Source organism: Triturus cristatus, chromosome 10 (genome assembly GCF_964204655.1).
Source record: "Triturus cristatus chromosome 10, aTriCri1.1, whole genome shotgun sequence".
NCBI classification, from domain to species: Eukaryota; Metazoa; Chordata; class Amphibia; order Caudata; family Salamandridae; genus Triturus; species Triturus cristatus.
In genome coordinates, this window is record NC_140593.1 from 146,404,925 (window position 1) to 146,432,545 (window position 27,621).

The 27,621-nt window shown below is 47.6% G+C and overlaps 1 protein-coding gene across 5 annotated transcripts in view; it reads left to right on the top strand.

Annotated features, from left to right (window-relative positions):
* Positions 1–27,621, top strand: part of DNAJC13 (DnaJ heat shock protein family (Hsp40) member C13) — a 1,667,846-nt gene that overhangs the window by 342,925 nt on the left and 1,297,300 nt on the right. For 3 of the 5 annotated variants that reach the window (XR_014970022.1, XM_085630673.1, XM_085630671.1), the window contains exons 13-14: positions 17,283–17,382; positions 26,626–26,733. Coding sequence is in view for 4 of the 5 variants with exons in the window: in XM_085630673.1 (XP_085486799.1) it covers positions 17,283–17,382; positions 26,626–26,733 (208 nt within the window). In the remaining variant the exon portion in view is untranslated. The remainder of the gene's footprint in view (positions 1–17,282; positions 17,383–26,625; positions 26,734–27,621) is intronic. The other 2 variants (XM_085630672.1, XM_085630674.1) reach the window with 1 other exon arrangement.

A 27,621-nucleotide genomic window follows, 5' to 3' on the forward strand; every position in this document is an offset into this window, starting at 1 on the left:
AGTGATGCGTGACGTCGATCGCCGTCGAGGCGCGGTGATGCTCGACGTCAAGGTGCAGAAGGAGGTTCGACACCGCTGTGGTGGTGCCGTCGCAGTGCTGATGACGTCGCAGTAATGGTGAGGTCATGGGTGACGTCGAGGGGTCATTACTGGCGCTCGATGGCTAGGTCCGGTTCTGGACCTCGCTCTGTTGTGGGCCTACCATCATAGGCGGGGACTTCGTTTTCCAAGCAGCGTCGACTCTCGACGCTGAGCTGGCGCCAAGGGACCCTTCGGAGTCTGGGGCTACTTACACGTGGTCCGCTCGGAAGCGCGGGACTTTGGTCCCCTCGCTTAGCAGTGTCTGCGTACCGGCTCACCATCTTGGTCGCCTCCTGCTCCGCCCCCACGGGTGATACCACGGGGATGCCGCAGAATTCTCTCCGGCTCATCTCCCACTCATCGGGGGGCCTGTGGCGCCTCGGCCGGCGACCCCCCCCCCCCCCCCCTCCGTGGAATCTTGATGTCCCTAGCACGAGGTCTCGTGTGGGAGCGTCGGTCCCATGGAATCCGCTGTCTTCCATAAGGTCCCGTCGTCACCGTTATGGAAGTTCTCGGGTCAGGCATGCCAGGGGGGCCTCTTACGTGAATAGGGAGAGGTGCTCTCCTGTTCTTACGAACCTCTGGCTGGGCCGTTGTGGTGATCCCTGTGTGCGTTCCATCACCGACGTGTGGATCTCCTGCCCAGAGACAGGGATAGTCTACAGGGCATGATGGTTGCGGATATATATATATATTCTTCGGCTCTGCAGCAGATGTTTCGCTTCAGGCGCATCCCGGGCTTTGCCGTGGGTTTGTTCTACGGCGACGTTCTTGTCTTCGACGGAATCTCTGCAGCCTGCGCAGCAGTGTGTTTCTACTCTCCTTCTCTGCCGCAACTCTTGTGCTCCCATGCGGATAGCGAGGCGCCATTGAGTCATTTTGGGGCTGACCGCCGTGCGACTCTTCCGGTTTCCCTCCAGCGCTCCCTCCACCTCGCTCGCGCTCTGTGCGCGAGTTGTAGAAGGAGGCCACCTCCATCTTCCAGTAAAGGAAGATAGACTCGGCTCCTCTGGGACGGACTGGACAGGGATGGTACTCACCGTTCCTTCTAGCGTGCAAGGGAGACATGACCGAGTTTGGACCCACGTTCGGCGGGCGACAAGCCGACTCGTGGGATCAAAGAGTAGTACATTCCGGTGGGGGTCTCTGCCTTGGGTTTCCCCTCAACCTCCTCAGGGTGACTGACTATGCAGCGGGGAAAATATCGCGAGTTCCTGTTTTTCACAGTGGGCAACGGCCATTATCATTGCTTTGTGCCTCCTTTCGGCCTGCAGCCTACACCTTGGAATGTTCCATACGCTAGGCCGTGGTGGCTGCGCATATGAGAGTCACAGTGGCTTTGTCTCTCCGTTTCTGAACGGCTGGTTGATCAAGGCAGCTACTTTCGGGTAGCGCGCCTGCATTTCACTTGGACTCTTTCTCTCTCTTTCTCTCTCTATCTCGCTCTCTCTCTCTCTCGCTCTCTCTCTCTTACTTCGTTTGGGCCTCCGCACCGACCTCACAAGGTCTGTCGTGACTCAACGGCTGTGTGCCCTTCAGAGGGGAGACGCTCTTCGATCCTTCGTAGGGCTCGAGTTCTTGTATTATTACCCTCCCCCCCCCCCCCGCCCCCCCAACGGTGGGGCAGGTCTCGTCTCTGACGGTTGGTTGGTCAGGGCACACTCCTTTCAGAAGCGCAAGCGCACTCCCTCCAGACGTGCGTTCTCTTGAACAAGCTGGGGTGGCACGTCACCATGTCCAAGTCGGTCCCGGCGCCGTTCCAGTGCATATAGTACGTGGCGGCCTCCATCTCTACGCTGTCAGTAAGCGTGTCTCCTTCGGCGGAAAGACGATGGTCACTCCTTCGGTAGGCTCAGGCCCTTGTGACCGCTCCATCGGAGGGGCTTGTGACGACGAGATTCGGCTGTCGCTGCATGCTCTTCAGTCGCTGCAGTGGTGGTGTTCGGGGGACAATCTCCTCAGTCGGGCCCTCTTCACAGGGGGTATGGTCGCAGACGGAGATGACTTACCACATCAACTTTTTGGGAAACTCAGAGCGGTACCCTTGGCCCTGCAGGCGTTCCATTCCTCCTTCAAGGCAGACTCCCTGCTCGTTCAGACGGACAATCCTACTTCCATGTATTGCATCTACAAGCAGGGGGGCTCCCGTTCACGCATGCTGTCTCGGGAGGCGCAGGCCATCTGGTATTTGCTAGTGACCAGGAACCTACCGATCACGGCTACCCATTTGCTGGGAGTGCAGAATGCCCAAGCCGTTGCGCTCAGCAGGCTCGTTCACGAGAATCACGAGAGGGTGCTAAACGGCGACGTGCTGATAGACGTCTTCGCAGAGTGGGGCTCCCCGGATGTCGATCTGTTCGCTCGGGCAGAAGACAGCAGAGGCTGCGACTTCGCGTCCAGGTACTTCCGACCAGGGACGCTGGGGAAAGCTCTCTGGATCAGCTGGTCTAACGGCTTCTCTACGCCTTTCCACCTTTTCCCCTGATATCGGCGGTGCTGAGCGAGCTGTCGCGATCCAGAGCCAGGATGATCCTTTTGGCTCTGGAGGGGTCGAGGCACTGGTGGTTCACCGACCTTCTTCACCGGTCTGTTATTCCACGCAGGCGCCTGCCATGTCGGCCGGACCTTCTCACGAGGTTCGGATGACAGATGGTTCCCCCGATCTCTTGTCCTGGAGTTTGGCAGCCTGGCTCCTGAGTTAGTGCAATATGGACACTTGATTCTGCCTCGGGACTGTATGGATATACTGAAAGAGGCCGTCTACGAGAAATTCTTCTGCCTAGAAGTGGAAGAGATTTTGCTTATGGTGCAGGGCAAAGGACGTTGACCCTACATCCTGTAGAGAAGATGCTATTCTGCCTTATCTGCTGCAGTTGGCTCCCTCTGGGCTTAATTTTCAGTCTATCAGGGTTCGTCTCGCAGCTTTGACTGCGTAGAGAAAGGGCCCTTCCCAAACCTCATTTTTCCACATGCCTGTGGTTACGGATTTTTTGGAAGGTTCGCGTAAGGTGTTCCTCCCTGTTAGACGACCTTCTCCACCATGGGTGTTGACTATGGTGTTGTCCAGATAATGAGGGAGCCTTTTTGAGCCTATTCATGAGGCCTCCTTGCAGTATTTGTCCTGGAAGGCTGTTTCTCCTGGTGGCGATTACATCAGCCAGGAGAGTAGGTGAGATTCAGGCTCTGTGTTTTTCAGAGCCGTATACTGTATTCCATGCTTCTAAAGTGGTAATGCGTACTCAGCCTAAGTTTTTACCTACAGTGATATCTGATTTCCATGTGAATCACATGATAACTTTGCCTACGTTTTTTCAGCATCCCTTCTCTCCGGCGGAGAGGTCTCTGCGTTCACTTGCTGTGCGTAGGGTGTTGACCTTCTATCTCGATAAGACAAAAGGAATCCGCAGGTCGGATCCACTGTTGGTGAATTATGGTTCGGTAAGAATTGGTCTAGCTACCTCAACACGGTCCCTCTCCGGATGGATGGTGTCCTGTATTCAGCTTTGTTATCAGAAAGCTAATAAGACGTTAGGGGGTAAGCCTACAGCACATTCGACTAGAGGCAAAGCAGCGACTGCAGCTTTGCTTCAGAATGTTCCAATTGCTGACATTTGTAAGGCTGCCGCCTGGAAGTCGGTCCATACGTTTTCAAAGCATTACTGCCTGGATTCTGATGCTAGGGCAGATGCGCAGGTTGGACGTGGCTTCGCTGAGGAATTTGTTTGCACAGTAATTTGTTGGTGTCTGGGTTTTTACTCCACCGCTGTTTGTTGGTTGGGATGGGCTTGCCATTCTATTCATAGATTATGACTATACACAGAGATCCCCTACTACAGAAGGAGTAGTTTCTTACCTGTAACTCCAGTTCTGTAGTAGGGGTATCTCTGTTATAGTCATAAGCGACCCTCCCTCCTCCCCGGTGGAGTAACCGGACGGTATCAGGCCTGTTGTTATACACCTTCAAAAAGAACTTAAAGTAACTTGGGTTGGCTGTGCATCCTGGGATACCGGAGGTCTCTGGAGGCACGGTATCCCTTTAGCAGACACATAATGACAGCCTATAGGGCTTGTCTGTCCACCCCTTCCTCTCTATTGTTTAAAGGGATTTTGGTGAAGGGAGTGTGAGATAATAAAGGAACATGTCAAATGTGAATAAAAATGACATTTAAACTTTATTTTGGCTTTTGTGTTCACTTCAGAGGAAGTGCTGGCCAGTGCAGCCTTGTTGTGATTAGGCTGTATTATTTTGTCTGTCTCTTAAGTGTCTTTGCAGGTTTGCAAATGCGGGACAGCTTAAGAGATATTTTTGATTGCTCCGGGTTCCCCGCACATGGGCGGGGATTATTCATAGATTATGACTATAACAGAGATACCCCTACTACAGAACTGGAGTTACAGGTAAGAAACTACTCCTTACAGGCTCTTTTCATGCTGCTGGTACGAACTCAGTGGCCGTTGACTACTGAATTGCGAATGGTGGTTGTATCCCAAGATGATGCAGGACCTGTTTAGACAGTGGAAAGAGCCCTGAATAGATCTTTTTCCCACCATCAAGCATGCACTGTCAAGACTTCTTCGCATTGGAGTTACCAAGAGCACACTCTCTAAGAGACACATTTGGGTTAGAGAGGAGCATGGGACTTCTGTATGCCTTCCCACCACTTCCTCTCCTGAGTTATAAAGATGATCATGAATAACCGACCGAGTCTTATATGGTCCATGAGAATGGGGTACCCGGAACATCTAGGCATGATATTTGTTCTCCGATCAGGTTACTCTGTGGGAAGATATTTTGTAGTAGCCACAGGGCAATGTTCTGCAACCAAATCTGCACAATGTATACCTCCTTGTGTTGTCCTTAGCCCTACAAGGCCTTGCAGTGCGCACTCTTAAAGGTTATTTGCCTGGCTTTTGGCCTTTTTAGTTTTTTTTAATGCCAGCTGAACTTGTTTAAATCACCTATTGTGATGCCTTTTTATTAAAGGTTTAAACCACATATCCCACTCAAATTTTTTGTGATACCACAGTGGAATCTTAATTTGGTCATGACTTTCCTTATGTGTACCTTGTTCAATCCCATGCATAGTTGCTTGCTGCATCTTCTCACTCACAGAATTCTCTCTCAATGTGATAACTTCAGCGCCTTGCATGAGTGAGCATCAAGCGCCTATTGGTGCAGCAACCATACACCCTTTTCCCCAAACTGGTGGCGAGGTCCATGGCTGCCGTTTTGTTGTAAGTTATAGCTCCATTTCACATTTGGAAATTCATCACCCTTTCAACGTTCTTTACTCCACTTCTCCATTGACTGGATCCCATGAGAGCTTTAAGCTTATTAATCGATCACACCTAGACCATCAAAATATGCACCCATCCAAGATGCTATGAAGCTCGGGGCAAATCAGGCAAAGACTAAGTGTTTTCTCATGGAACATGGAGGGTTTGCACACTGTATTAGAAAATCCAGATTGGAGAATGCTGGTAGAAGAATATACTATAATTTGTTGTTAAGAGACTTGGCTCCAGGAACCACCCCATATTGATGGGTATGCCTCTTATTCGGTTCCAGCCATCCCGTTAAAGTCAAGCCGGGCAAAAGGAGGTCTGGCCACTTTTATCTTGGTAACACTCTGATATAAGGACAAAAGAACATATTTCAACAACTTGTTGTCATTTGTTACTCTCCCAAAGCCCTTTGATCGATTGTTGATTAATCTTCATTATAATATATTTGATTATACAGTAACTAAGGTCATAGATGGGCTGGAGGATGCAATAAGCGAGACACAACATGATCATTGAAAGGAACTCCAAATTATCTGGGTAGGAGATTTTAATATACAAGTTTCTGAGCTTAATGTGTCAACGGTATGTGGTATCTGTGATGAAGTAGATCAGTCCCTTGCACATTTTGAGCACACTCCTTATGGGGTTTCCTTAAATAGTGTTGTTATAGCTAAAGATTTGATATTTGCACAGGAGCATGATTCAACCAGGAATTTGCAAATCCCAACGTATGTGGGGCCATGTTCAAACTCGAAAATCAACCATATATTAATAACTACACCCTTTTAAAAGTGATAAAATATCTTTAAAGTGTTGATTAGATACTTAAGCGATCATAACCCCATATCTTTGACCCTAGATATATTTTGGGGAAACAGCCAGGAAAAGAACCACAATATAAGGTTCAGTATAACAAAAATAGGAGCATTAACATCAAGTGGGGAAAAATTGATAATGAGGCCTTCTTATCATAAACAAGCAGGAACAAATTGAGGTAGCCCAAAAAGAGGATGCCGATCCAGAAGAGATTATACACACTTTCACCGCTTTAAGTAAATATATAGAAACCAAATTAACAAAATGCCCCAGGAGAACAACTGAAACCCCCAGCTGGTTTACCAGTGCCTGTTCCGCGACTCCTAGATCATTGAAGTACGCTCTAAGTTTACGCCTCTAGGATAGAGATGGAGTAGCAGAGGCTAGGAAATCCTATATAGAAATTACAGCAAAAAGGAAGCTGGAATTAAGAGAAAAGGCCTGGGCAGATTTAGAAATTGCATGTATGGTAAAAGACCCCCGAGCCTTCTGGCAGGTTTTAAATTCTGCTTCTTTTTTGGGGGATGAATCAACCAAGCTAGAGGAAAAATGTACCAGCTGTGGATTGGGTAAACCATTTAAAAAAATATATTTTGTCACACCCCCCAGATCTATAATTTATTTTTTAACAACACTTTTTATTGATCAAGAAGGCAAGGGCTGCAGGCCCCTGAAGAACCAGGGGATCTGCCACATAGTAAATAGCAACAGCTCTTGATATGTTTACATAACAAGGAACATTGGAGAGCTATTCATACATCATCCGTCAAGAAAAACCCCCTCCCTTCCCAAACCCCGCCCCCCGACCGCACCACCGCCCGAGTCCACCAGCACTATCTCTATACAATTAGTACTCAGCGCCACACCTGACACTCAAATAGGCCCCAAGTCTCCATCTAGAGGGACCGGGTCAAGGAAAATGTCCCTATAATCAGCCCACCGCTTCCAGATCTTGAAGTGTTTCCGAGGACACCCACGCACTTCCAGATCTATAATTTTGACTCGGAAGCCCCTTTTGATATGAGTACAGCTCTGGCCCTGAGCCAGTTAATCGAGTTCAAAGACGTTGTTTTAGCTATTTAGAGCAGTCCCTCTGAGAAAGCTCCAGGGCCGATAAAGTACCAGTGGATCTCTATAAACATCTGCAATTTGGGCCACGCTAAGAACTAATATCATCAGAAGTTGAATAGTAGGACTCCTAGTTAAGACGTGGCAGGAAGCCATTATTGTGCCAATTTTCAAAATGGGGGATACGAGCCAACCATACTGCTATCATCCTATCTCCCTTCTTGACAGCACAGTAAAAATTATGGGCAGGGTTATTTTGCCTAAATTGGAAATATGGGCAACGGAGACTCGAGCATTGTCGGACTTTGAATTTGGGTTCCGTACAGGGCTAGGAATAGCAGAACAGACCCTTAATCTCTCTTTAACCCCTTGGATGTGGGTTTATTTCCCGCGCTGTGCGGGAGAAATAAACGGTGGGCGGGATTCGGACGGCTCCTGGCCGTCATGCGCACACGCCCACCGTGATGCATGACGGCCGGGAGCAGTCATGAGCATACAAGGGGTTAATAATTCAATAATATACAAAGACTGTCCTTTTAGCCTTTATGGATTTAACATGTGCCTTTGACACAGTGGATCGTTCAAAACTATGGGCTCTTATGGGAAAGATGAAGATTTAATGAGCTATTCTTGCACTGCTCATAAGGCTTCATGATCAAACATCAGTAAAAGTCTGTTATAATAGGAAAGGTGACCTAACAGAAGAATTTCCCTCCACTGTTGGGGTCAGACAGGGGTGTGTGTTGGCCTCGTTCCTCTTACTGTATATTAATGGGCTGGGTGAGTTTTTGTCTAAAGGGGGGGGGGGGGGAGGGGAGGACATTCCAAGGGGCAACTTAAGCCAAATACCAGTCCTCCTGTATGCAGACAATGCTGTTCTCATGGCTTGAACAGAAAATTGACTCCAATCCCTCCTTGATGCTTTTAATTCATTTATGATTGATCTAGGGTTCAAAATGAATCTAATTAAATAATTTGTAATGAGCTTGTGGTCCCAAAAAACATAGGAGGAAGAAATGGATATTGGGAAAGGAGGAAATTGGGGAATTTTTTTTTTTTCGTATTTGGGTGTGCCTTTTGATATGGATTTTTATTGGAAGTTTTTAACGAGTGTTAGAGCAATGCAATTTGAAAAATTGATAGAAGCTGTTTTTAGATTTTCTAAAAGAATAGGGCATACGTCAACTTAGGAATAGCTTTGTGTTTAAAAGTAAATATTTCTCTTTCATTTCTTTTGGTGCTGGTGTCTGGGGGTACATAAATTGCAATATGCTGCAGAAAATACATTTATTAGGAGATTGCTGGCAGTGCCCCAACGCACCTCTGTATTTTTCTGTCATGAAGAAGTTGGAGTGGGTTATTTAGAAGAAAATATGAAACTGCAACCGTTGTTGTGGGCAAGAATTTGGAAAAACCAGGAAGCCCAATTTTGCAGAGAAATACTGAGAGATTTTATGAATTTAGATGATTGCCTAGAGATTCCTATGCTCAGGTATATAAAATATAGCTTTGTTAAGATGGGCACTCATGAGTATTTCTCCATACCCTTATCAATGGTTCCCCTAAAAGAATTAAAACCTTGTTTTATCATTATTCTCAGATACATTGTCCTGGGGGAACCTCTCCTGAACGGATAGAGTTGTACAATCAACCCCATGCACAGCCTGCACTTTATTTTCAGTGAAGTCCAAATGAGAGGCACACATTTTTGCTGACCAGGTTACGTCTTAAAACAATCCATTTTCTGGTAGTGTTTCCTATCCAAGGCACATGGTACTCCTTACTCCCTCCCTGTCATGGTTTTACATATCAAAGCACTAAGCACTTTATTTTATTTTGCAATCTTTATACTCCCCAAGGAAGGCAACTCCTTTGACAGATACTATTAGCACAGAACATTAGGAGACAACTCTGACATATTTATTATCTTTAGATAACGCAGATATTATATATGTTGTTTTAAATTACATTTTAACAATACTTAGGATACACCGCAAATATTAAGTCTGCACCGTTTTTATTTTTTTATTTTTTATGAAAGCAATATGTATTTATGATTTTATGTATTAACGTATTGGATTTTGTGCAGACTTTTATGGCTCAAATAGAGCTGAATAAAGTATTTTGACTGACTGACTCCATTTCACATTATGGCATTCATCACCCTCTCAAAGTTCTTTGCTCCACTTCTCCCCTTGAAAGAGGGGAAGAGACTCCATTGACTGGGTCCCTAGAGAGCTTTAAGCTTCTCTATCGATCACATCTAGATCATTGGGTGGACGATCAGCCCTTCGTGGGATTCTCCAGAGGAAAGAAAGGCAAAGCGATACAGAAAAGGACTGTCATTGTCGAAAGTCCTCTGCATTAACACCAGCTCTGCACTATGCACTGGCCAAAAGCAGCCTTCGGAAAGAATGAGGGCCAGGACTGTCAAGTACCCCACAAGGCTCACCTGTGGCTTGCGGAGTTTTCTCGCAGAGACGACATGAACTCTCGCCCCCGTACCCACCTCACCCCAGCAGGGAACTGACACCAACAGGGATAGAGATGGATAGGGGAAGGCAGCCAAAGGAAATTAAAACGATGTGTGGAAGGGATCTCCCAGGAATCTGACCTCCTTGTGTCTGCCTGTGAGAGAAAACAAGGGAGACCAATTAGAGCAGGGACGCGCAACCCCCTATCTATGTTACCTCTTAGGCGCCTGGGGCTCGGATAATTACCTGGTGAAAGGCAGCTCGAGGAAGGAAGAAACCACAACGATAAGCGCTCCAGCGCGCTCCGCTTCCAACGGAAAGAAGGAGTAGCAATAACTAGTATCCTGGTGCCAAAGTATAAAGTACAACACAGCGCTCCTGCGCGGTAAAAAGAAAAGCAAGCGCTCCTGCGCGACGAAAAGAAAAGCAAGCGCTCCTGCGCGGTGCAAAGGAAAACAAAGCGCTCCTGCGCGGTGTAAAGGAAAACAAAGCGCTCCAGCCCGGTGTCTGCAAACGGTCTGTATGCGCTCCAGCGCGTGTCTGTTATGTGCCCCCAGAAGTGTTCATGCGCGGTGTTTGCAATGAGCCCCTTGAAGAGTTCAGGCGTTGTGCTAGGGAAACTACAAGCGCCCCAGCGTGGTGCCTGCAGAGGTTCTGAATGCGCACCAGCGCGTGTTGGATAAGTCCCCCAAAATGCTTAGGCGCGGTGATGACCAAATGCCCGTTGAGACGCTCAGCAGAGCGTAGGCACAAAGTTTCCTGATGCTCACCAACCTTGTGATGAGATCCGTGACGTCGAGGCTACTGGAACTGTGGCAGCGTTAATTCGAAGCGCTGACCGGCGGGAACCGCCGTAGTTTATGCGGCGTCCCCCGGAAGCGCTTGGGTGACGAAGCAGTGGTTCCGGTCGGGAAGCTAGACCGCTAACCGCTTGCTGCGTGCCCTGCACCACTACCCGATCCCGCATGCGCCAGAGAGGTAACGCGCTGCGCAAGCTGGGAACCTGCACCACTACCCGATCCCGCATGCGCCAAGGAGGCAACGTGCTGCGCGAGCCGGGAACCATGACAGTACCCCCTCCCAAGACAGGTCTCCCCACTCCCCAACACGAAAGTCAGATATGGGTGGCAGGGCGAGGGCTAAGAGGGTGGCCAACGTGGAAAGCACGCACCAGAAGGGGGGCATGTCGGACATGAGACAGGGGCTCCCAGGATCGCTCCTCCGGACCATACCCTTTCCAGTCCACCAGATAGTAAAGCTTCCCCCGGGTACGACGGGAACCTAGAATCGCCCTAACCTCGTATTCAAGGTGATCATCCCTAAGCACTGGGGAAGGAGGAGAGGAGCGAGCGCACTCTGGGTGAACCGCACGTAACAAGGACACGTGGAAGACGGAATGTATCCGCATGTGAGAAGACAACGTGAGTTTCATGGCAACTGGGTTCACCACCTTCTCAATAACGTAAGGCCCCACAAAGCGGGACAGGAGCTTCTTGGGACCATGCACATTGAGGTTACGGATGGAGAGCCACACTGTCTCCTTTCTTGTACTCCGGTTCCTCCGTCCTCCGGTTGTCGGCCTGCTGTTTGTATGTTTCCTTGGACTTGGCCAGCTCGAACCGGGCCTGTTGCCAGAGATCGCACAGCTTGGCGTGATAATTCCGGACAGTGGGCAGAGGACTGTGCAGAGGCTCCTCCCAAGCGGTGGTACGAGGATGCCGTCCCTGAAGACTAAAGAAGGGGGACATGCCGATGGCGGAATGCCTGCTGTTGTTGTAGGCGTATTCCACCATCCATAGCGCCTCCGCCCAATCACGGTCCACCTCCTGCAGCAAGCAACGCAGATATTGTTCCATGGTGTGGTTGGTTCTTTCTGCCTGGCCATCGGATTGGGGATGGTAAGCGGATGACAAACGGATATCCATATCCAGGATCCTGCACAGTTCGCCCCAAAAACGGGACACAAACTGAGATCCTCGGTCCGTTATGACCACCGACAGAATGCCATGTAGTCGCACAATGTTGTGTAGAAACACCAAAGCCAAGTTGGCGTCCGAAGGGACTCCCTTCAGTGGTACGAAATGGGCCATTTTAGAGAGATGATCCACGACGGTAAGGACCGTGGTATAGCCTGCTGCTGTGACTGGTAGTTCTACGACGAAATCCATGGAGATGGTATGCCACGGGTACGGAGGCACAGGGATGGGATGCAGTAGTCCGGTGACAGGCGACGACGTGTTCTTTCCTTGGGCGCACACCGCACAACGTGCGATGTAGTAGTCTTCCAGGGTTGGCCACCAGAAGTGCCGTTGCAACAGCTTCATGGTTTTGTGGCATCCGGGGTGCTTGGACAGAACATGATCGTGACACATGTAGAGGGCCTGTTGTTGATGATTTACCAACGGCAAGTAGTATTTGTCGTCCTTGTACCAGAACCCATTCCTCGTGACTACATCCTCTTTTCCTTCCAGTAGGGCGGTGGCATCGTTCTGGACGATGTCCTTTTGTACTTGGGTAAGGAAGTCAAAAGACGTAAGCGACCCCTGGAAATGGTGTGCAGGGATAACAGCTACGGGTTCTGGGGTGGATGGGAGTCACGATCCTAGAAAAACCTATGATGAAGCGGCGATAATAGTTAGAAAACCCCAAGAACCTCTGGACGCCTTTCACGGTGGCGGGAGAAGGCCATCGCAGTATTGCTTCCACCTTCTTGTTATCCATTTGGATTCCAGTAGGGGTGATAACGTGCCCGAGGAATTCGACTGTTGTGGTGTGGAACACTCTTTTCTCCAACTTCACATATAGACGATGACACTCTAGTTGCTGTAGTATGGTACGGACATGCTGAATATGTTCGGTGAAGGAGTCTGAGTAGATCAAAATGTCGTCTATATACACAATACAGAAGACGTCAATGTAGTCCCGGAGTACCTCATCAATGAAATACTGGAACGCGGCGGGGGCGTTGCACAGCCCGAAGGGCATGACCTGGTATTCGAAGAGGCCGAACCTCGTCCGAAAGGCCGTCTTCCACTCGTCACCCCTTCGGACTCGGACAAGATGGTACGCCCCCCGCAGGTCCAGCTTGGTGAAGATGGATGCCTTTTTTACCTGGTCCAGAAGAGTGGATATTAGCGGAAGTGGATACCTGTTCTTTATCGTAATGGCGTTCATCGCCCTGAAGTCTATGCAAGTCCTCAGGTCTCCTTCCTTCTTGGCCACAAAAAACAGAGGGGAAGATACCGGAGACCGGGAATGGCGTATAAACCCATTACGTAAGTATTCGTCCAAATAGGAGCGCAGATGCTCCGTTTCTTTTTCCGTGAGGGAGTAGATCCGGCTGCACGGAAGCGTGGAACCTGGCTGGAGATCTATCCTGCAGTCGAATGAGCGGTGCGGCGGTAGGGTATTAGCCCCTTTTTTATCGAACACTGCGGCCAAATCGCAATATTCTTCGGGAACGTCGTCTCGAAGAACCGCACCCACGCCTACCAAGGGGAGAGAGCACCCTTGGATGGTGTTATCCTCGATGGAGGCGGTCTGATGGTAGCAAGTCTTGGTGCAATACTCCGAGTCCAGATCTATGGTTCTAGATGACCAATCGATCCGTGGGTTGTGCTTCACTAGCCAAGGAAGGCCCAAAATGACCTTGAACTGTGGTGCGTCGATAACGTCAAAACCAACGTTTTCAGTGTGGGTGTTTGTGAAGGACATCCGTAGATCTTCTGTTTGATACCTGATGAGACCGGAGGTGAGATCCGTGCCATCCACTGCTTTCACGATTTCTGGTTTTGCCTTAGATATGTTGTTAATGCCTAGTGTCTTCGAGTACTGGGTGTCTATGAAATTACCGGTGGCTCCGGAATCAAGAAGAGCCGTCACCTGCCATACCTGGCCCGATTGGGCTCGTAACACCACCTCCACGCCTAAATGGCGATTGTCACCGAAACAGGCTGGGATCGCTGTCCTGCAGGACGATGAACCCAGTAGCCGGACCCCTCTGTCTACTGGGTTTCTCCGTTTCCTGGCCCTTCTCCTTTGGATACGGGCAGCGCAAAGGGCCTCCTGCCCTTTGTTCGCGTGAGCTTGACCGGGCATTCTCTCACGAAATGGCCGTTCTTACCACAGTAGAAACAGAGGTTTTGTTTCCTTCGCTTCTCTCTTTCTTCATTGGAGAGAGGACCCCGGATTCCACCGATTTGCATGGGTTCTGGTGTGTCGTTTGTCGGAGCTGGGTCCTCCTTGGTTCTTTCTCTACAAGGCAGGAACCGGCTATCGCCTCCTCTGTTCTTATCGGTTTTCCGCTCCTGTACCCTGAAGTTTAATTTAACCACGAGGTCGATGAACTGTCTGATGTCTTCTGGTGGATCAGGTATTTGTGAGATCAGGTCTTTGAGCTCATCCCGTAAACCTCTGTAAAAAATGGATACCTTCTTGGATTCCGGCCAATGGGCCTCGATGACCAGCCTACTGAACGTGGTAATGTAATGAAGCAGGTCATTAGTCCCTTGTTTCAAGTTAAGCAGCTCATTGTCGGCGGCTTGCACGAACGTGTGTCGGGCGAACATGCGCCGCATTGTCTCCTTGAATACAGGAAGATTGTACAACATGGGATCGTCATTCTCCACCAAGGCTATGGACCACTGAGCGGCGTCTCCACCCATATAGGACAAGATGAAGGAGATCTTGGACGCGTCGTCTGGAAAGGCAGAAGCCTTGGCCATAAAGTGTAGCTGGCACTGATGCAGGAATTCGCTGTATTTCGTACTGTCCCCATAAAAGCTTTCAGGTGGAGCTAGTTGCACAGGATGGGGCGTCGTAACCTGAATGGCATGGTCCTGAGGGGAAGCGGAAGAAGGGCCCCCATAGGTAAATAGGGGAGGTCGTATCAACCCGTCCTGTCTGACCCTGGTGGTAGGCGAGGGACCCCAAGGACCCGGTACCCCAGCTGCCGCTTGGCCTTGTAAGGCCGTGATGTCCTGGCGCAGGCTGAGGTTTTCAGCCTGCATGCTAGAGAGCATGGCTGCTATGTCCTGCAGAGAGATTTCCGTATCGCTCATGTCGCCCGGGCGAGAGTATACTCGTGGGCTTCGAATTCTGTCAAGTACCCCACAAGGCTCACCTGTGGCTTGCGGAGTTTTCTCGCAGAGACGACATGAGCTCTCGCCCCCGTACCCACCTCACCCCAGCAGGGAACTGACACCAATGGGGATAGAGATGGATAGGGGAAGGCAGCCAAAGGAAATTAAAACTATGTGTGGAAGGAATCTCACCTCCTTGTGTCTACCTGTGAGAGAAAACAAGGGAGACCAATTAGAGCAGGGACGCGCAACCCCCTATCTATGTTACCTCTTAGGCACCTGGGGCTCGGATAATTACCTGGTGAAAGGCAGCTCGAGGAAGGAAGAAACCACAACGATAAGCGCTCCTGCGCGCTCCGCTTCCAACGGAAAGAAGGAGTAGCAATAACTAGTATCTTGGTGCCAAAGTATAAAGTACAACACAGCGCTCCTGCGCGGTAAAAAGAAAAGCAAGCGCTCCTGCGCGACGAAAAGAAAAGCAAGCGCTCCTGCGCGGTGCAAAGGAAAACAAAGCACTCCTGCGCGGTGTAAAGGAAAACAAAGCGCTCCAGCGCGGTGTCTGCAAACGGTATGTATGCGCTCCAGCGCGTGTCTGTTATGTGCCCCCAGAAGTGTTCATGCGCGGTGTTTGCAATGAGCCCCTTGAAGAGTTCAGGCGTTGTGCTAGGGAAACTACAAGCGCCCCAGCGTGGTGCCTGCAGAGGTTCTGAATGCGCACCAGCGCGTGTTGGATAAGTCCCCCAAAATTCTTAGGCGCGGTGATGACCAAATGCCCGTTGAGACGCTCAGCAGAGCGTATGCACAAAGTTTCCTGATGCGCACCAACCTTGTGACGAGATCCGTGACGTCGAGGCTACTGGAACTGTGGCAGCGTTAATTTGAAGCGCTGACCGGCGGGAACCGCCGTAGTTTATGCGGCGTCCCCCGGAAGCGCTTGGGTGACGCAGCAGTGGTTCCGGTCGGGAAGCTAGACCGCTAACCGCTTGCTGCGTGCCCTGCACCACTACCCGATCCCGCATGCGCCAGAGAGGTAACGCGCTGCGCAAGCCGGGAACCTGCACCACTACCCGATCCCACATGCGCCAAGGAGGCAACGCGCTGCGCGAGCCGGGAACCATGACAAGGACCAAGACTGCTACCACTGTGTTAGCACGGGGTGTGCCTGTTCTTGACATCTGTGAGGCCACAATGTGAGTGTCGATGCACAATATCAAGAAGTACTAGTGCCTTGACGGCTTGGTTTAATTTGAAGGGGGATTTAGCCTTGTTCAGCCCTGCAGGACATTTTGGTCGAAGTCCACTGTACAGAACTTCTAGCTTGGTTGAGAAGTACTGCTTTGGTATCTATATTAACAGTGAGAAACCTTTGGTTATAAGTATCCATCAAAATAATTAGTTATTTACCTTTGGTAATACTCTTTCTAGTGGATACAATGTCTAACCACAGATTCCTCTCTGCCATTCCTTCTTTCTGTTCTGTGAAGTTGCTTCCTTTTACCACCTAAAATAGTACCAAATTGGAGATCTGCACACTGGTACCTCCAATTGTCACTGCTGTGCATCAGAGGGCGTGCAAACAGTTAAGCAATTAACTGACAACTGTGTGCTGGGGTGGCAATTTCATGCATCTCTGCGCCATCACTTCTGGGGCAGAACAAAGCCACGAATTACATCGTGGAAGATAATTACCCTAACTTTACTTTAGAGGTCTGAGTAATTGTAGCTGTATGGTCAGAAAGCTGTCCTTTGACTCAAAGTGTCTAAATCTCACCAACAAAAGACAATGTTATTCTTTTCTGGGGTCCGACCACCTTTCAGAAATCCCTCCTCTGCCCCTATAGATCACTGCTCAATAAGTGTTGTTGAGGAGTGATCTGAAAACCATAGTCTCCTCCAAAAAACCACAGGCAATGGGAATTTGCAAGTCTGCTTTAGCTAAAGTTTTCAGAAACATCACCAGGTTTTGGTCATGTAGGAAAGCGAAGGTAGAGGTGGAAGTTCCAGGAGCTATAGTAGGAGTGTTTAAAAACTTAAGACCGTTGTACTTTAATTTCTACTGGGATATATGCAAATAAGACAACAAATGTAGTCTGATTCCCAATTCGAATATAGACACACTACTGATTCTGAACTAGGTAGACTGCCAAAATATCATGGAAAGAGTTAATTCTGTGAGAAGGGAAGAAGGTTGGGTGAGAGACTGATGGAAAGGCTTGGTTCTAGGAAAACTGCACATCAATTGTTTACCATGATTCCTAATTGTAATACCATTCTTTGCTTTTATAAAGGTCCCCAATTGTGCATTTAAATGTATGCTTATCCCTGGGGATTATACTTATCTGAATATCTTTAGTCTGTCTATCACGTCTTAGATTCTTGAAAGTTTCTGCCAAGCCTAACCTCCCAACATATAACATTGCCTGTATTTGTATTGTGGGATAGAGTTTGTTGATGCAAAGTCTCTTTCCCTTTTGAGGTTCAGGGAGCGGCTCGGAGTGAAGGTGGTAAAAGCGTTGAAGAGGAATAATGACGGAGTGACCCATTCTGCTATCGACATGCTGTGTGCTCTCATGTGTGTGAGTATTGTCAATTTAATGTAATGCACAACATTTTCTGAAGCTTTCTATTGCTAAAAAGGCAATGCTGAGGCTTTATTACGAAGGACTGCAAAGGTAAGTATAGAAGAGGAATTATTTGGAAACAGACATGTTTTTAATGCCTTTTGAAAAGGCAGCAGATACATGACAAGACTAATTTCAAGTCCTAGTTGCCATTTCTGAGGAAGCTATGCCAGGCGAGAGCGACTGGATCATAGTTTTAGCAGGAGACATGCATTTGAAGATCTTAAACTTCTACCAGACTGACGATGAAATTTCTTCTGCAAGTACGTGGGGCCGAAGCAGTGGTATGCCCGGCAAACAATTTAAACTTTTACAATAATCACTATACTGGATCAAGCATTTGTATTATATTAATCTGACGGAGTAGTCCCTTTAGATATTTTGATTTGATTTCTTGGAAGTGATCAGGTTTGACCATTTGGAGCAGTGTTGGATTGAGATCGTTTTTTATCTCTAGAAAACTATTTAAAGTCCAACCGTGTTGGTTTGTCACCAAAAGGATTACCATGTGCCTTTTTATGTCATTTGTCTAAACCATTTATTTTAAATAACAAAGGTCCTTGGCATAGGAGGAAATAGTGTAAATATTTCAACATAGACTACAGTGAGCGCTATGGATGGTTGTCCAATGTCCAGCCGGACAGAGGAATATTTATTTAATCGAGGTAAACAATGATGGACGGAATACAGAGCACAACAGGGGTAGCAAACGGCACAGTCCTGTACCGAGCGTAAAGGTAAAAGACTAGAGAGTATAGACACAAGAAAAACAGGCAAGGAGAGTGGTTGGAACAAGAGCAAGAGGAGGCTTACAATTACATGGCAATACTACGTAAGCTCATACCAACAAACAACACACTAGTTTTTACACAGTGGTTAACTTGTGCTGTTTGATACAAAGGTCGACGTTTCGATCCCTAGCTCTCAATATTACGGGATCATCATCAGGACTATAGTATGTACTGTTGCCTGATAGGAAGTGTCAAGGAGCCTGACAAGCAACTCGATGGGTGCCTGGAGCTCGTGGAAGGTACGTGAAGGTCACGCAGGGGGATCTTAGGCGTGGTCCGAAAGGAGTCGGACTAGGAGCTGAGGATGATGAACTCGTTACGGAGGTTTCAGCGGGCAATGTGCAGTACTGGTGCTTGAGGGTGCGTAAGAGGCCGGAACAGGATGTTCACGGGTCCTGGGATCGTGAATACGATGTGAAAACAATACCGAGCAGGCCATAGACAGTGAGGGGGCAACAAAAGATCGTGGATTGTGCCCATTGTCGTCAGTGAAACAGGTGGTAGGAAGTCGTGAGCGGGTGAAGAACAATAGTGTGCCAGAATAATCATGTGTGGCATAATGAGTTGGTCCGAGGGTAGCAACACGCGAGGTGGGATGACAGGGGGTGAGGCGGTAAGACCGAGAAGGAGTACGATTCCAAACAGTGCTTAAGGAAGGAGAACAGTGTGAACGTCAATGAACAAGGCGCAGTGATGAGATTATGACGGGGTGCGCTGACCTGACAAGCAACTCGATGGGTGCCTGGAGCTCGTGGAAGGTACGTGAAGGTCACGCAGGGGGATCTGAATGAAGGGAAAAAGGGGGGGAAAAAGGGATGAAGTGAGTCTGGTAGATGAAGTGATTCAATTGGGGATCGAACCGGGACAAGTAATTACCTTAGGCGTGGTCCGAAAGGAGTCGGACTAGGAGCTGAGGATGATGAACTCGTTACGGAGGTTTCAGCGGGCGGGCGGGCAATGTGCAGTACTGGTGCTAAGGGAGGCAAGAGAAATATTGACGGGAACCTGAAAGAAGTGACAGAACCAGGTGACGGGGCCGTCATGGGGATCGGGCTTACCTTGAGGGTGCGTAAGAGGCCGGAACAGGATGTTCACGGGTCCTGGGATCGTGAATACGAGCAGCCCAGAGGGCTGTCAAAGGGCGCGGGACCGGAGCTGAAAGGACCGTGAAAATTGATTAGATTATTCAAAATGGGGCCGTGCCCAGAAGGCGCTCTCGTGGAAGACTAATCCGTTTCTGTTGCATAGTGATCAAAAATTGCTTATTTTGAAACAGTTGATTTCAGACAGGTTCTCTAAGCATATACCTGGGAAAGAGTAAAACCAGTGATTCACAGATGCCTGGGTGTGGCATAGTGATGATGAATAGGCTTAGTAGTAATTTTAATTACACTGACATAATCAGAGTAATTTTGGTAATTCTAGGTTACTCTTTGATGTAGAATTACCTTTAATTATGCCTGCTCACGTAATTAAGAGTAATTGGGGGGGGCTGATTAGCATAGAAACAACTAATTTAGAGAGCATGAGCAGCTGTTGGCAGCTGCTGTTCCTGTCGTTTTGCATTTAGTGCTATTTTCTTAGCGCAAAACGGATCCTCTCGTTCATTGGGAGAAACCAATGCTAAATGCCGGGAGTAAATTGGGGATGCAAGGGGGCACTTTTGCGCAACCAAAGTAGAGCTAAATGCAGAATTACTTTTCTTGCATAATTCTCCATATCTGTTTTTGTTTGAATCTGTTTATTGTATTTTTAAGCTTTTCATATAATACACTGATAAAGCAAAAGAAAAGTAGAGTCTTACCAAAATTTACATACTTACGCAGATAATAGGACTCCTACATGATAACCCCTACAATTTAATTCTGCATAATCTCGTAGAATTTAGGTAATTATGCATGATAGCACTGCACAGAATTACATGAGTTATGTCCACTCCTAGTGATGAATAAAATGTTTGATGTTAAGCACATGGAGCCCACCTAAGGCATTTTTTTTATTAGACCATTTTATGGGGTTTTTAACATTCCAGAAGCAGTACACATTGTTATCAATCATAAGGTACAGCATAACATCAAGGACATATCAAGGGTACTGTGGAATTGTTACAGGCATTAGTCATAAAAATGGGCAATGCTGAAGATCAGAGTGATGCCTTAGAGGAGCTAGCCCTTCTCGGGAAAGGGGGTTGTCCTCCTATGAATGTACCCAAGAAGAGAAAATGGAGATGATGAGAGTTGTATAGTAAGCCTGATATCTGCTTATCAAGACTGTAGATTGCGGTTTCATTTTTGTGATTCATTTTATGTTCGAGGCATACGAGCTGCAGATCACACACTGTGCATAGATCACCATCTGATGTTGGGCCCGGATGTTTGCACTTTGTTGTTGTCTTGGAAGAAGTCTTTGGAAGTCACAAGATAGGTGACTCCTCTTCGATTCCGGTCGTCGACGCAGGCCTTTGGGCCTACCTGCTTCATTAGGCCTTTGGCTCATGGAAAGGACTCCTTTCAAAAAGTGTCTTAAATGTGGATCCAAGTTTCCATACGCCGATCTTCACGAGGTGTGACACCTCTCCCTTTCACCCGAGCACGAGGCCAAAGACTGTCCAGCTTGTGCCTCTTTCCGCTCCAAGAAAACAATTCCGGATCGTCGAGCTCGAAGAACCATGGCTCGATCATGGACATCGATAACGGACGATATCTTCCAGTACCGGAGCAGGAGCAGATCCAAGAGGGCAACATTAGCACCTCCGAAGCAGACGACTCCGAGGTCGAAGACATCACTCCAGGGCAGCGGGTCGTAAGTACTGACGTCGACCCCTAACTCCCTCCACCCATTCCCAAAAAGGCTTCAGTCACACCTTCACCTTCGGGCCTAGGTGCACATCGGGACAAAACTTCCCATGCCCCGCCTTCGGGCTCGGCAGAAAAGTCGATACATAAGCCTTCAGGCCGCTTGGGATCGAGCCAGCCTACCGTCTGTGCCGAAACTCCATCCCTGGCACCGAAGAAGATACCACTGCCTTCCTCCGCACCGACGCCTGGTTCCACATCGGCGTCTTTGGCACCGAAATCCATAGACAAACCTGTACCAGCTCCACGTCCTTTAAAGAAGAGAAACATCGCAACTTCTCCTTTAAGGATTTCTTCTCCACCTCCTCCTCCACACCACTCTCCTATCCCATCTCCAATGCCCTCACCATCTCCTTCACCTCAGGATGATGACGACACCTCTGAAGATGAAGGGGATGATCAACCTTTAGGGGAACCTAGTCCTCCTAGTACCCCAAAGGACCCACGGGACGATTATGGCACACCAGATGTTCCTGACACACCACAGAATAACATCTACCCATCTAGACCATTCCCTGCAGAGGATACTGTAAGGATTCACTCAGCTCATACACAGAGCAGCAGAATACCACGGTGTGAACTTGCACACAGACCCTGTAGAGGAAAAGTTCCTCATGGACACTTTAGCACCATCTCAAAGGTCCACTTCCATTCTCCCAATGTTAAAAGGTGTAATCAAACACGCTCCTGAAGTGTTTAAGGATCCTGTAAGGGCCAGAGTCATTAACCCCAGGGTAGAAAAGAAGTACAAGTCTGCCCCAGCTGACCCTGTTTATATTAAAGGGCAGGTACCCTTGGATTCCTTAGTGGTCTCCAACGCCAGGAAAAGGGCTAACTCCCAAACCACAGGCGATGCTCCACCTCCTGATAAGGAGTCAAAACTGTTGGACGCATCTGGTAAAAGAACAGCGTCCCAAGCAGCCAACATATGGAGAATTGCCAACACACAGGCTTTGCTGGCTAGGTATGATACAGCACACTACGACGAGCTAGAGACCCTACTACAACACCTTCCAGATCGATACAAAAAAACACGAGCCAATGATCTCATCCAGGAAGGCAAACTCATAACTAATACCTCTATTCGTAGTGCTCTGGATGCTGCAGACACAGCATCCCGAGCTATTAATACCAGTGTCCTTTTACGCAGACATGCGTGGCTACGTATTTCGGGCTTCAAACCCGAGGTTCAAACTACCATATTAAACCAACCGTTTGACCAGGAACACTTATTTGGGCCCACTGTAGAATCTTCTTTGGAAAAGATGAAAAAGGATACTGACACTGCCAAGTCAATGGGAGCTTTGCAATCGCAAGCTCCCAGAAGTTCCTTTCGTCGCTCCTCTTATAGGGGCGCCTCTAGTGGTTTTACCACTGATAACCCCTCCATTTCCTACAAGAGTCCCACCCAGCCCTCATCTACCAGAGGCTTTTAGAGAGGAGGCTACAGGGGCAATAACAACAAGGTAGAGGCAAAACTACCAATACTCGCAGCGCCTCCAACCCAAAACAATGACTTCCCTCCACTCCCCCCGGACCACTCTATTCCAGTCGGGGGAATATTGCTACAGTTCCTACCTGTCTGGAACAACATTACCACGAACAGGTGGGTGAGACAAATCATCCAATCAGGTTATTGCCTAGAGCTCACTTCAACTCCCCCAAACATACCACCCAAACAGCGTCCAATGTCAACAGAGCACTTAACGCTTCTAAAACAAGAGGTGCTTTCCCGCCTAGAAAAACATGCAATAGAGCCAGTTCCCCTTCATCCCCAAAACACAGGGGGTTTACTCCCTGTACTTTCTCATTCCAAAGAAGGACGGGATCCTGAGACCCATCTTGGACCTCAGACCGTTAAACCTCTACATACAATCAGACCATTTTCATATGATCACTCTTCAACAGGTCCTCCCTCTACTCAAACAGGGCGACTTCCTTGCCACCTTAGATCTCAAGGACGCCTACTTCCACATTCCCATTCACCCTGCTCACCCGAAATATCTTCGGTTTGTACTGGACGGTCATCATTACCAGTTCAAGGTTCTCCCATTTGGAATCACCACAGCACACAGAGTCTTCACAAAATGTCTGGCAGTGGTAGCGGCCCACTTAAGAAGACAAAATTCACGTCTTCCCATATTTGGACAACTGGCTCATAAAAGCCAAGTCACATACCCAGTGTGTAAATCTCACACACGCCACAATCCAACTATTTCACGACTTGGGGTTTACCATAAATCTCACAAAGTCTCATCTCCAACCGTCCCACATCCAACAATATCTAGGTGCCACAATTAACACCTCAAAAAGCCTTGCATATCCCAATCCAGCCAGGATAGCAAGCATGCAAGCCCTTATAACAAAATTCCAACAGTCAGAACACTCACTTCCAGCTCGAGTTTCATGCAACTCGTAGGGATGATGGCCTCTTGCATATTCATAGTGCCTCATGCAAGACTCCAGATGTGCCCCTTACAAGAATGCTTAGCACGTCAGTGGAACCAAGCTCAAGGTCAGCTAACAGATCTGGTGTTGGTGGGCGGCCGAACACATCGCTCTCTGCAGTGGTGGAACACCCAAAACCTTTCCAAAGGGTGACCGTTCCTAGAGCCGGTTCCACAGATTGTGCTAACAGCAGACGCATTGCTCACCGGCTGGGGAGCTAATCTACTTCATCACACCATACAGGGCACATGGACACCTCAGCAAAGGCTACTCCACATCAACCATTTGGAGTTACTAGCAATCTTTCTGGCATTAAAATCATTTCAGAACTGGTATCGGGCAAAGCTGTCTTAGCCCGCACGTACAATATGACAGCAATGTACTATTTACAAAAACAGGGGGGGACTCACTCTGCAGCGCTCTCAACTAGCACAGAGCATATGGAGGTGGGCTAATCCTCAAAACATATTCCTGTTAGCCCAACATCTCCCAGTAATTCAAAATCACATGGCAGATCTGTTAAGTTGTCAGACACAACAGATTCACGAATGGGAACTTCATCTACAAGTTATTTAACCGTTTTTCCAAATGTGGGGGAAGCCAGAGATAGATCTCTTCGCTACACATTACAACACAAAATGCCCAAGCTTCGCCACCAGATATCCACACCCATTGTCCAAAGGCAATGCGATATGGATGAATTGGTCAGGCAGATTTGCCTACGCTTTTCCACCTCTCCCACTCATTCCATTAGTGGTGCGCAAGCTGCAACAACAGTCACTAACACTGATCCTAGTTGCTCCAACATGGGCCTGACAACCATGGTTTACAACATTGCTGGAACTATCAGTAGTCCTGCACCAAAAACACCTCTCCCCACAGCTCTTAACACGGAACCATGGAGAGATCAGACACCCAGATCCAGCACAGCTCAACCTGGCGATCTGGCTCCTGAAATCCTAGAATTTGGTTATCTCAATCTTCCACCTGATTGTATGAACGTTATCAAAGAAGGTAGGCGCCCCACCATTAGAGCCTGCTATGCAGCCAGGTGGAAAAGATTTGTTATATTCTGTAACAACAACAACATCAATCCTCTAGATGCCTCCACTCAACACATCATATGTTACCTGCTGCATCTTCAAAGATGTAATCTAGCATACGCATCAATTAGATTACATCTCGCTGCCATAGCAGTTTACCTACAAAATAGACAACATCTGTCATTGTTTAAGGTGCCTGCTATTAAAGCATTTATGGAAGGCCTCAAAAAAATAATTCCTCCCAGGGTACCACCCTCTCCAGTGTGGAATCTAAACATCGTCCTTACAAGATTAATGGGTCCTCCATTCGAACCTCTGCATAAATGCGAACTACATTTTCTTACATGGAAAGTCGCTTTCCTTGTGGCCATTACATCTCTCAGAAGAGTCAGTGAACTACAGACACTAACTATTCAAGAACCATTTTTACGGCTTCATCATAACAAAGTGGTTCTCAGGACAAATTCCTTCCTAAAGTTATTTCTCCCTTCCATCTTAACCAAGCTGTTGAGTTGCCAGTGTTCTTCTTGCAACCACAAACCGTAGCAGAAAGAGCTCTTCATACTCTAGATGTAAAAAGAGCACTCCTTTACTATATTGACAGCAAAAACCTTTTGTATCCTTCTCACCACCACATAAAGGCAATCCCATATCAAAGTCTGGGATTGCAAGGTGGATTGTCAAATGTTTACAAATTTGCTATCACAAAGCAAAACATACACTGTCTATTCCCCCTAAAGCCCATTCTACCCGCAAAATAGGGGCTTCAATGGCATTTTAGGGAACATTTCCTTAGATCACATCTGCAAAGCAGCTACATGGTCTACACCGCACACATTCACAAAACACTATTGTGTAGATGTGCAGGCAATATAACAAGCTAGTGTGGGCCAAGATGTACTCAAAATGCTATTTCAAACTACTCCAACAGATACTGGTAGTCGCTGCTAAGGAGGAGTACTGCTATGCAATCTATGCACAGTGTGTGATCTCCAGCTCATATGCCTCGAACGGAAAATGCTACTTACCAGTATGCATCTGTTCTTGGCATGTAGAACTGCAGATTCACACACGCCCACCCACCTCCCCGGTTACCTTTATCTATTCCAGTATTATCTTAATTAGATACAACATACATGGACATCCATTTCTGTTTTTGACAAAACTCCATCATTTCCCTTCTTGGCAAAAAATCAATCTGACGATGGAGTCGATGCCCATGCGCACTATTGTCCAAAGGAGGAGTCGCCTATCTCGTGACTTCAAAAGACTTCTTCCTGCAGGCACGCGAGCCAATACATTGTGATTCCTCGCTTAGCTAGGAGGTGGGCCAGGGCTGTAAACCGCGTCTGGACTTTGTGGTGTTTCCGGTGTCTGACTATGCCTAACGAACAGGCCTACCAGGTAGTAATGTCAGGAAGCCCATGACCACACGCAGTGTGGTATGGATGACGCCCCAGTTGTGCTGTAAGGCAGGACAGTCCTAGAACACATGTAGAAATGCTGCGATAGGGGCCTGGCAATGGGGGCAGGAAAACTGTAACTGGGGGTAGTAGTGCTGAAGTCGCGCAAGTGTCAGGAAGGCTTGGTGTAGGATGAAGAATTGTATATTTTTGAACCAAGAATTTTGAGGTACTTTCTAGGAAATTCTAGGGCATGTTCCCACTCTTTATCGTGTAGCAGCCTCTCAAACTCCTCCTCCCATTTGTCTCTCAGTTGGGTAAGTGGTGCTGGTATGAGTTTTTGGATGGCCTTGTATATCCAGGTAATCAGGTGACAGCTGGGGCCAATGGACAGTACTGTGTGGAGTACTAGGTGAGTCGCAGGTTCGCCTCCAGACAGATTCCAGAGACGGTGGCAGTCAGATATAATTTGCCGGTGGAGAAGGAGCTGCCTATGCTCAAATGACAAGGGTCAGTGTACCTGCTATTCAGCTCTGCTGTAGCTGATAAACTGAGTCTTCTCTGCCAGGAGTTGGAATGTTGCTTTGCGGGTTACAACCTGCTTACCTTACTGGCTATTACTAAAACTTTCATTATTTTTTTTGTTTTTATTTTCCAGCCAATGCATGATGACTATGACTTAAGGCAAGAGCAGTTGAACAAAGCTTCTCTTCTTTCTTCAAAAAAGTTTCTGGAAAACTTGTTGGAGAAATTTAATTCCCATGTGGTACGTCCTCTTTATTTTGTACATTTAATGGTAAAAGAAAGATCTGATGTATTCCGTTGGAATGTTTTATTTATTAAAAAGTAGCTCTGGCTTTTTATTTGATTTGTTTTGTCTAAATTGTCATAAATGTAATATTTGTTTGACACAAATTCATATTTCTGTTCAAGAGCAACCACAAACACAAGACATTAATGGCTTTGTTAAAATAAAAAAATCTGTACCAGTCAGAGCCTTCCTGGAGCTGTGATGTTCGTAGTATTAACATGCGACAATGTCTCAACGGGAATCAATGAGGAGATAATAATTAATTTACTCCTTGAATCACATCGCCTCATTGATTCCCAGTGAGACACTGTTGCATGTTACTACATTTTTCCAGGACTCTAATGGGACTACAGGTGTCTCCTGTGGTTAATACATGATGTTCATAGTAGCACAGCTCTGTTAGTGGCGCTGCACGTTGGGTGGTAAACACATACTTAACTGCTGCCGATGCAACGATGAATGAATTCTTAAATCCGTTAATGCAGTCCAAACCTTCACAGACTCCTAATCTGTTACACTTTCTAAGGTTTGTGTTCCTTCAACCACGTTTTTCTGGGTTTATAAAATTACCAACTTTTTCAGAGGTAAGAAAAACCTTAACACATGCCAACATCTTTGTCCACTTGTCATTTTCCTTTTTTTATTACAGAATTTCTTTTTTTGATTTTTGAAGACAACAAAATAAGAATATATACTTAATGACAAAACCTCACACTGAAAGTTGAATATTCAGTACATGCATAAATTGCAATATTCCAACTTGGAGTTGCTCCGTTTCACGGGACGAGAGAGAAAGATGGCTATAAGAAAGGATACGCAGTACGAAGAAAAGAGGACGGGAAC